Here is a 10,744-nt window from a genome sequence, read left to right as displayed (position 1 = left end):
GAAATTGATGGTAATTCTCCCATGTTCCCTTTTATTTGCCAAATATTCTATTTTTAAAAAATCTGAATTTACTTGTCCACTTTTACAATTTGATAGAGAATTAATTTTCCTTTTTCAGTTTCATCCTTATCATTAAGTAATCATGTCTCAGATTAATTGAAATATAAATAATAAACTTCAGATTTTTAAAATGTCATTAGTATATGAAATTAATTTAATAAAATAGATATGTAATTAATAATTATAAAAGAAGTGTAAAAAGCAAACTCAACAGCCCACAAGTAGGGGTGTTTCCATTACCAAAGCAGCATAGATTATGGATCTTGATTCTTGATTAATAAAGCAAAATAAAACAAGTTGCCTTAGTAATTTAGGAGTTTAATGTGGAAAATCTCTCGTTCAACGGGTCAAATCAAAGGAGGAATCAATAAATTTTAATCAAAGTTTTTTCTTACTAAATACTTCTTTAATTACTTGGAGTCATGATTTCCTGTTTTAGTTTTTTTGGAATTGAATAATCTTTTTGCTCATTTCCTTCGGTTATTTAATTAATCGAAGGTAAAAATGTGAAGAGTATATTAAGGAAACCCTTTTATTAATTACATAAACAAAACAAAAAAAATGTGAGGTTTAAGTACCACAGCGTAATGGGAAGTAATATTTCAAAAGAGTTTTTTTTTTGTTTTCAATTGACCCAATTATTCACGTGCCCAAAACACACTTTTTTTTATTAGATGAATATTGAACAGTATGTAACTCGAGTCAAGTGACATAAATCACAATTGAAGAAAAAAAAAGGTAACATAATTGAGATACCTTTATTATTATTATTTTCAAAAAACTAATAAATTTGTTTTTCACTAGAAGTGAGGTACTTGCTTTGTCTCTCCTGGTCTCAAATTATTAATCGTGTTTTTTTTCTATACGCTCTTTAAGAAAAGATTAATTAGGAGAGATTTTTTATTATTTTATTCTCATTTATGTCTTAATTTTGATTTAATCTCTCTTTAATAGTAAATTGTTACTCTATTGAGGTGGTTGTATTTTTCAAGAACAATTACTAGATAAAATAAAAAAACATTTAATTTTATCTTAAATTTCTAAAATAACGACTAATTTTATACAGTTATTTTTTAATACTACGACACATAATTTGAAACAAAGAAAATATTATATTTTATCTTGCATTTTTTATTTATAGTATGTAATTATAAATTAACTATACCTTTTCTTTTCTTACAAAGTGGCTGATTATTGTTTAACTCTATAGAAAAACTACATAATTAAACATACTTCACTACAATATACTCCCTCCGTCTCATATTATAAGTCATTTTTTCCATTTGCACTTGCATTAAGAAATAAGGTAATTTTACCCTTATGCCCTTATTTAATGTTTGTTTATGACAATTTTGTAATAAATGATGAAATGTTAGATTTCAAAAAATGTAAATGCATTTGGATGACTATTTAAAATTTTACTTTTTGGAGCCAATTTTTTTCACCAATTGATCCAAAAAAAATTAAAAATCAAGCTTTTCCCACCTCAATTTTCCTATATATTTGTGTAAAATATTTTTTATATATAAATTCTTAAAGCAAACATGACAACATCACAAAATATTCAAATTCCATTACTTCAAAATGATCTAAATTTTCCTGTTTTATCTGATGTTATTGATAATGAAATTAGACGACAAATGAATTTTAGTTCTAGTTCGACAAATCATTTGTTTTTTATTTAAATGGTGCATAACTCCTTTATTTGGATCTTAATTTTTCTCAATTTGGCCTTCACATGTTTTGATTGAGTCATCTATTTTTACATCCTTTGAACTTTTTGAAATGTCATCTTGATAAAATTTGTTGAAGCTTCAACTTTCAAGATTATTTTTGAATTTTTTTTCATCTTTTATTTTTAATTTGTTTGTTGATATTATTTTTTCAAAATCAGATTTTATAGAGTAAGTAGCGAATAAAGAAAGTAGTTAATTAATGAATGAAGTACTCTCCCAATAAAATTAATTACTTGTAGATTTCCTAGGTTAGTCAAAGTAAATACATTTTCAAGATTAATTAGTTAATCAATCAAGGGTATAATGGGTAAAAATATGGTAATTTATGCATAAATTTTATAAAATGACATATATTGTGGTCCAGCTATTTTTAGAAAGGGGTGACTTATAATATGGGACGGAGGGAGTATATTCTTATCACTTCTACTTTCAATATATTATATATCTTACCTTCAACTAAAAGTTTTCTTCTATATATTGAGGAAAATACACTTAGATACATGTATTTTTGCTACCAAATACACAAAAATAAGGAGAGCGGCGAGCGAGATGAGAGATGCGAAGAATGCGAGCGGGATTTATTATGTATCTCAGATACATGCGAATCCACTTGGATACAATATATCTAGAAGAAATTACACCTAATTTTGACTTCTTGTATCCAGATACATGTATCTGGACACATCAAAATCTGATAAGATACATAATATTACAATCTAGAATGTATCTAAGTAATTACTCCCTCCGTCTCACTTTATGTAACATATTTCATTTTTCTAAAGTCAAACAGTTTAAGTATGATTGAAAATTTGCTCATGAAATTTTCAATTTTAAAAAAATGAAATTTATATATTTGTAAACTATGTAAGAAATACTATAAGACACAATAATTGTTAATTCAAAATATCTAAAAATATTTTAAAAAATTGAAGATGAAGTTTCGACACATGACTGAAATTAAGTTATTTTTGTTTGAAATTGAACTAAATAGATTTGAAGTTCATACACATATGATTGCAGTTCAAGTATATATATAATTCATGTAAAAATGACTATATGCATACCATTTTTCTTGAATTTCAAATACCACATAGTACTCAATGTCACTATACACTCTAAAATGTGGATATAGATTAATGTGGTATCAAAATATGTTATTCCGTGAAGTTTTTACTCCATTCTAAGAGCCAGACATTCCATAGTTCTATTTGGGCCTCGTAAACCAACTCTATGTAAAAAATTCCTGAGACGACACCTTATTTAAGGAAAAAATAAGCAAGTACTTCATAAAAGTAAAATAATTACGAACATATATCCCTTTACATTTATACCCACTAGATAATTATACTATATATCCCCATACTAATTTCGCTTAACTGATACTAAATCAGTAGCATATAATATTGTATTGGTATCATTATGGCTGGTAATTTCGCTTAACTGATACTAAATTAGTATCATATAATATTGTATTAGTATCATTACGGCTGATAATTTCGCTTAACTAATACTAAATCAATATCATATATTGTATTGGTATCATTAAGAGTGATAGTATCGCTGAATTGATACTAAATCAATATATATTTACTGTATTGGTATCGTTAAGGTTTCTTGTTAAGAAATTACTCATTAGTCAATGATAATATAAGAGTATATATATATATACTCTTATATTATCATTGACTAATGAGTAATTTCTTAACAAGAAACCTTAATGATACCACAACAATATGCATATATACTCTTATAGTATCATTGACTAATAAATAATTTCTAAACAAGAAACTTTAATGATACCAATACAGTATATATATACTGATTTAGTATTAGTTAAGCAAAATTATCAACCTTAATGATACCAATAATGTATATGATATCAATTTAGTATCAGTTAAGCGGATCTTATCACCTTTAATGAATTAATTAATAATCACAGCTTTCCAATGCATACTGATCAGATTGACCATTAAGTTGATGAGTTAATATCATAGATGGTCACTCAACTTATACTTCTTTTCACAGAAAGTCACTCAACTATGGATTTTTCTCACATAAAATCACTTAACTAATAGTTTTTTTCATAGAAAGTCACTCAACTTTCTTTTATCACTTCAAAGTCACTCAACTATTGATATTTCATTTAGAAAGTCACCCAACCAATTTAAATATGTTTTTATTAAATTTTGTTAAAAAATAATTTTAAAAAATAATAATAATAAGATGCTCATTTTAATTAAATTATTAAAAAATAATTTTTGTTTTAAACTAATTTCTGAAAAAATAATAAGATTCTCATTTTAATTATTTTATTAAATTTATTGAAACACAGCTTTTATTTAAAACTAATTTCTTAACAAAAACAAACGGTAAGATACTCATTTTCATTATTTTATTTAATTTTGTTTAAATACCAATTTATTAAAACGATTTTTTTAATAAAAATGTTTTGCTGCCAGGCACCAGCACTAGCAACGGTGGATGCAATGCAATGCATCATTTTCGATTTAAAAAAAATGCTACCGTGTAAATCTTATTATTTTGTATTAGGTTCACAATGGTTATTATTTCTTTAAAAATTAGTTTAAATAAAAATTGAATCTCAACAAAATTTAATAAAATAATTCAAATGAATATTTATTAGTTTAAAAAAAATATAATTTAAAACAACTTCAATAAAATTTAATAAAATAATTGAAATGCGTATCTTCTATTTATTTTTATTTTAAAAATAGTTTTAAACGAAATTTGTGTTTCAACAAAATTTAATAAAAAATTGAATGAGCATCTTATTATTTTTCTTTAAAAAATAGTTTAAAACAAAAATTGTATTTCAACAAAATTTAGTGAAAACATATTTAAATTAGTTGGGTAACTTTCTAAATGAAATATAAATAGTTGAGTGACTTTGTAGGTAAAATATTCATAGTTGAGTGACTTTGAAGTTACAAAAGAAAGTTGAGTGACTTTCTATGAAAATAACTATTAGTTGAGTGACTTTCTGTGAGAAAAATTCATAGTTGAGTGACTTTGAGATTACAAATGATAGTTGAGTGACTTTCTATGAAAAGAAATAGAAGTTGAGTGACTATCTATGATATTAACTCTTAAGTTGATTGAGATTATTTTTTCTTAAAAACGAAGATTTTATTCAAACACCTGAGATTTGAAGTTAAAAAAAAGAAGATATTTGGCAATTAAAATTTATTGACTTTACATTAAAAATATAAGTACATTTTTGTTACACGCCATATTTATGACATAATTAAGAGGTCGAACTTGTCACGTGGCTTATTATTTTTCCGTTGAAAGAATCGTGTACGCAAATGGTCTTTATGAATTAGGATTAATTTAATAAGTACAATTTCATCGTATTGCTTTTAAGTCTAGTATAAAAGATGTCTCTTTTTATATTGGGATTCTTTAATTTCAACTTTCCATCTGAATGTTTAAGATAAAAAATTAAAAGACATTTTAATACATTCTACATGACAATATTCTTTTAAAATTTCTTAAACTCCGTATCAAATTAAAACCAGACAAATAAATTACAACATAGGAAGTAGTTTATTGTCACGTGCATTTGTCAACCAATTTTTAATTGTTGGTTAAAGTTATTCGGGTATAAGTACTAAAGAGATTAGTTTTGTGGGTATATATATATTAATGAAATTAGTTATGCGGGGTTTAGTTATTCATGTAATAATGATTTCATTTTCAGCGATGTATTATATTATCTCATAACTTATACATATATTCTCTCATCAGTGGTGTACGTAGGATTTTTTCTAAGTGGTATCACCATTAAAGGTACAAGAATGGCTCAAGAAGAAAAAAGAACAAAAAAAACATGAATAAAAAAGGAGAAAAAAGAAACGCCCCTGTAGGGAATCGAACTCGAGTTGTCACACTACCGATGCAACGCCTTTGCCATCTGAGCTAGGAGTATTTTCTTACAGGCATTTTCCGTAAAAATGCCTTTACTGTCGTACTTTCAATTCTTTTAACCTTTAGTGTTTTTTTTTTTTATACAGGCATTTTCCGTAAAAATTTTCGACGAAGCCGTGACCTAGGTAGATCCTCAAAACTTATACATTAGTTATGCGAGATTGAAAGCCAGTTTCTACATACATATTTGATGTACTAAATTTTATACATAGCAACTAAGATGCTACCAAATATAGTTCTAGTTATAAATTATAATGGTTTAAATCAGTACTCCTTAACCAACAACCAAACAACTCTTTACTCATTCTGTTTCTTTTTATTTATCCAGTATGTATTTTAATTATATTTTTCTTCAAAATTTATTAATAAAATATTTATTTTTGTTAAATTATTTTTAATAACATTATTAAAATTTAAATTTGACTAAGTCTCTACTCATAATATTTGTCACCTGAAGCACATCGATGAAGACGGGAATGGGACTAATCTTTAGGATAAACATAAGATTTTGTTTTGAAAGGTATACCAAATATTCAAAGAGGTGATTCTTGTTTTTATTTTTTGTAAGGTATACCAAAATATTCAAAGAGGAGATTTTTTTAATTTTTATTTTTATCTTTGTGAAAGGTACGAATACCAAATAAATATTAAAGTTGGCTAATGTCATACAATCCAATGTGAAGGCAGCATTTCGTTAACTTTGACAAAACACAATTTGGTCCATTCTGAATTTCTGATGAGAGAAAAGTTATTCCTAGTTGTATTTTAGTATCTTTTATTTTGCTCTATAAATAGCTTGAGAGATTATAACATCCTCAAATTAATAAAGCAGCAAATTCAAAGAAATTATACATATAATATAATGGCCTTTTGCAAAGTTGGTATCCTTTCTCTCCTCCTACTGTCTGGTTAGGCAATTTCTTCGATGCATACTAAAACTTCTTTATAATAACGTTATTTTTATCTCAATATTTATTGACCGTTATAAAAAAATATTATTATAAAGAATAACGTTGTTTTTGGGTTTTTTCATTAGGTATATTTCTGTTGGGAATCGAGGTGAAATATGGAAATGCACAAAAGATGTGTCTCCAGGTTTGTGACGATGAAGTTGCTTACATGACTTGCCCTTCTTCAGGAGACGAGCAAATTAGTCCTGTTTGCGTTAACTGTTGCACCGCGGGTGAAGGCTGTAAATTATTCCGCGCTGATGGATCATTAATTTGTACAGGAACCCCTGAGTAATATATACTTTCTTCGTTTCAAAATGTAATGATTAAATGTTTATTTTTCATATTCGTGTGTAATAAGGCCTGAGTTATTACTCTGGTGATTTCTAATGTAATATGTTCATCCTGGCTTATAATAATTTGTATCTGCTTTTGAACATTTCAATATTAGAAAAATAACTATTACTCTACTATTATATTACTGGAGTCATGTGTAAAATTTAAATTCCTTTCATGGTAACAGAAGCAGATGAAAATGGGATAAAATAGCTATTTTTATACGTTACGTTTCTCTCTTTGTGAAATAAAAAGATTAATGAATGCATCAAAATAACTTAGAAAAATGCGTCTCTATGTATATCCGAAGTTAAAAATTATAAACATTATTTAACCAAGAAAACTCTCTTTCAAGTTTCAAGCAACAATAAAAAAAATCAAACAGAAAAAATAAACATGTTAATTCATTATGCATGGAAGACTTACTTTTTTTTTTTTGGTAAACAAGATAATTATATTATTAAGACTTAGTATGCATCATTACATTAATTAATTTAGTCGTCACAAAATTTTCAATTAGATGCTCGAACAGATCCCTGTCAATTTGAGGTTAGACTTTTGTAAATCGCCCAGCAATAGTCAGAGGCAGAGCTAGGTGGAGTATATGGGTTTGGACGAACCCAGTAGCTTTTCCGTAGATTCTATATTTATACTGAAAAATTAATTAAATATATATATGTATATTAATTTGTGAACTTCTAACAAAATTAATTGACGGTTATTAACGAAATTTAGAACCCCAATCTCTTAATCCTTGATTCGCCTCACTGACAATAGTGAATCACTCGACAGACAGCCATAATGCCGTAATAATAATATATAGTCTTTAGCTTTGAAAATCACTGCAGGCCTGGTATGGAAGTAGGGGTGGACGTAATATGCTATGGTATTTGAAATTTTGATTCGGTAATTTTGATTTTCAATTTTAAAAATATTACTATATCACTATCATACCAAATTAATTAATTTGATATGATTTGATATTTTTAAGATCGATTTTGATATTATACGGTGTGGTAGGTCGGTAATCATATATAGTTTGTTCATCTTTGACTTATATATATTCATACTATAGAATTATGACTTCCATTTTTTTTTTAAAACAATTCAATTATATCATACTAATTCACACATTACACATCTAGGTTGTAGCGACTTCCTTTGTTAATCAATTACACAAAAAAGACATGTCAATCAAAATAGAGTAATCAAAATCTCAACGTCTAAACAATCAGTTTTGTACTAATACTATAATGTAATATATATGATCTTATATATGTAAGTATATATATCAGTATGTATTCGATATTTCAATATTTATTTATAAATACCAAATACATACCGTACCGATCGAATGCCAAAATAATTTTAAATGTATATGATATTCTATATCAAATTTATAATACCAAAACTCCGATATTAAAAATTTCAATTTAATATGATAATTCGATATCTACCGTACCATGTTCACCCTTCCTATTATTGGGAGAATATTTTCTAGAGTGAGGATATATTGATGGTTCACAATTTGCAATCTGCCTTTGTTTCATTGTTGCGTTAATTTAGCTGGTCAATATGTAATATAATTGTTTGAAGACAAATTACGTAATGTCTTTGAGTACGTTCCTTTTTCAAATTGAATAGTTATTCTAATTTTTTTCATCACGAGACCGAAATGGTGAAAGATAAACCCTATATACCAATTATAAAACATTCAAGATTTGTATTAGCAAAGTTGAACATTATTTTTTACACCAATTATAAAACACGTGTTTTGTGTACTACGTATTTGTCTCAAGTGTACTTATAATAATGTGGATCGTAGCACATATATCGATGAAGATGGGAATGGGATTAATCTTTGGGATAAACATAAGGTTTTTTTTTTCAAAGGTATACCAAATATTCAAACAGTTGGCTGGGTCATACAATCCAATGTGAAGGCTGCATTTGAGTTAAGTTTGACAAAATACAATTTGGTCTATTATGATATGAGAAAAGTTATTCCTACTTGTATTTTAATATCTTTTATTTGCTCTATAAATAGCTTAAGAGATTATAAGTTATAATAACATCCTCAAATTAATAATTACTAGTAAAGCAGCAAATTCAAAGAAACATACAATGGCCTTTTGCAAAGTTGGTATCCTTTCTCTCCTCTTATTGTCCGGTAAGGCTTCTTTCATATACCGTAAAATCTCTTTATAATTAATGACGTTGATTGTCTTGATATTTATTGACTGCTACAACATAATATTGTTATAAAAAAAACCTATAATATACAAACAAACAAAAAAAGACAAAATAGTTCACTTTTACCCTCTTGTTAAATTTTGGCAGCAACTAATTAATTAACAACTCTCCATACAAGCTGACATATACTTTAATATATAATATAATTGATGACTTTGCTATCCAACATGAAGAGAAAAAAAATCTCCCTCAATCATGGTCTTCATTTACCCTATTAAGTATCCTAATTCATATGTACCAAAGACTGTTATAGAAATGTCTGATTGTATTTTATTACACTTTAAACTTTCAAGCCAAAAAATGTAATCTGGTACGTACCTTGCTGATTGTGTTGATCATTTGGGTGATTTTTTATAGGTATATTTCTGTTGGGAGTTGAGGTGGAATATGGAAATGCACAAAAGATGTGTCTCCAGGTTTGTGACAATGAAGTTGCTTACATGACTTGCCCCTCTTCAGGAGATGAAAAAATTACTGAAGTATGCGTCAATTGTTGCACAGCAGATGAAGGCTGTAAATTATACCGTGCTGATGGATCGTTAATTTGTACTGGAACCCCTGAATAATATAACAAAATGTAACCATTAAAATTTAAATTCCTATTCGTGTGTAATAAGGCCTGAGTTATTTTACTTTGGTGGTTTGTAATAATATTTTCATCCTATAGCTATTATGTTTTAAAGATTTTAATAAAAATGGAAAGCAGATGCAAACTTTTTCTTTCAATAATCGACCAAATGACTACAAGATCATCATCAAACTGAAAAGACAAACATGTTACGAGGAGACAGCCAGTAATTTTTTTTATTAATGGACTAGTAAATTTATCCGCTCTTCGCCCAATATGAAAAACATCAATTAATTGAGAAGTAATTATTTTACAATTAATTTAGTCGATAAAATTTTCAATTTCATGCATATAAGAATGAAATTACAAAAATTCAAATGTCTTCATTAGACAGACCCTTAATTTCCAGTTTTAGCTAGCAAACAATTAGTTAAGTGGAGAAATCTTAGTAGCTCAGTTCGTTCGTATCTAAATTTGCACCTTGTTGGTAAGAATTCAATTCTCCACAATCCGAATTTTTAAAAAAAAATAGTTAAATGGTATCCTGATTAGCATCAGAATCTTCCCAACAAATGGAATTAGTAATAATGGGCACCATCAAGTATCAACATATAGAGGATTATATTATTCATATGAGAAAATTTATAAAAATGTAAATAAATAAGGATTTATTAGACTTGTTTAACATCTTAGCATATGTTCATTAATGAATCAGGGAGACATGAGCATTAATTATTAGAAGATTTAATTACCAAACCACCATAGATTATGGATCTTGATTAATGAAGCTATTTTTTAATTCCAACATAATGCAATCACTCTAAGAAAAATGTTCCAATTTGATTTTGCTTTAGATTGAGACAATACACTGTTTCCATGAGTTTAAAAGCAAA

General features: G+C 26.9%; 2 protein-coding genes across 3 annotated transcripts; both read left to right on the top strand.

The window, feature by feature from the left end:
* The first annotated feature begins 6,580 nt into the window (after positions 1-6,580).
* LOC102586215 (proteinase inhibitor PSI-1.2-like) lies at positions 6,581-7,140 on the top strand. 2 transcript variants are annotated; one of them, XM_015315147.1, is made up of 2 exons: positions 6,581-6,652; positions 6,781-7,135. In XM_015315147.1, the coding sequence occupies exons 1-2, from the start codon at positions 6,607-6,609 to the stop codon at positions 6,987-6,989; spliced, it is 255 nt and encodes an 84-aa protein (XP_015170633.1). In that variant the 5' UTR covers positions 6,581-6,606; the 3' UTR covers positions 6,990-7,135. The 2 variants fall into 2 exon arrangements, with proteins under 2 accessions (XP_015170633.1, XP_015170634.1); XM_015315148.1 differs by having other exon boundaries at positions 6,582-6,625; positions 6,781-7,140.
* A 1,971-nt stretch (positions 7,141-9,111) lies between these two features.
* On the top strand, positions 9,112-9,947 carry LOC102581589 (proteinase inhibitor PSI-1.2-like). Its single transcript, XM_006361129.2, has 2 exons — positions 9,112-9,200; positions 9,641-9,947. The coding sequence occupies exons 1-2, from the start codon at positions 9,155-9,157 to the stop codon at positions 9,847-9,849; spliced, it is 255 nt and encodes an 84-aa protein (XP_006361191.1). The 5' UTR covers positions 9,112-9,154; the 3' UTR covers positions 9,850-9,947.
* Positions 9,948-10,744: the final 797 nt, after the last annotated feature.

Source organism: Solanum tuberosum, unplaced genomic scaffold, assembly GCF_000226075.1.
Source record: "Solanum tuberosum cultivar DM 1-3 516 R44 unplaced genomic scaffold, SolTub_3.0 scf00346, whole genome shotgun sequence".
Classification (NCBI taxonomy): domain Eukaryota; kingdom Viridiplantae; phylum Streptophyta; class Magnoliopsida; order Solanales; family Solanaceae; genus Solanum; species Solanum tuberosum.
Note: the sequence above shows the minus strand (reverse complement) of the source record. Positions and strands in the feature narration are given on the sequence as shown.

What these genes read in the sequence shown, in the direction of transcription:
- LOC102581589 (XM_006361129.2), top strand. Translation starts at nt 9,155, where the DNA reads ATGGCCTTTTGCAAAGTTGGTATCCTTTCTCTCCTCTTATTGTCCG. An exon ending in TTCTCTCCTCTTATTGTCCG is followed by an intron (nt 9,201 to 9,640) that starts GTAAGGCTTCTT and finishes GATTTTTTATAG; the next exon opens with GTATATTTCTGTTGGGAGTT.
- LOC102586215 (XM_015315147.1), top strand. Translation starts at nt 6,607, where the DNA reads ATGGCCTTTTGCAAAGTTGGTATCCTTTCTCTCCTCCTACTGTCTG. An exon ending in TTCTCTCCTCCTACTGTCTG is followed by an intron (nt 6,653 to 6,780) that starts GTTAGGCAATTT and finishes TTTTTTCATTAG; the next exon opens with GTATATTTCTGTTGGGAATC.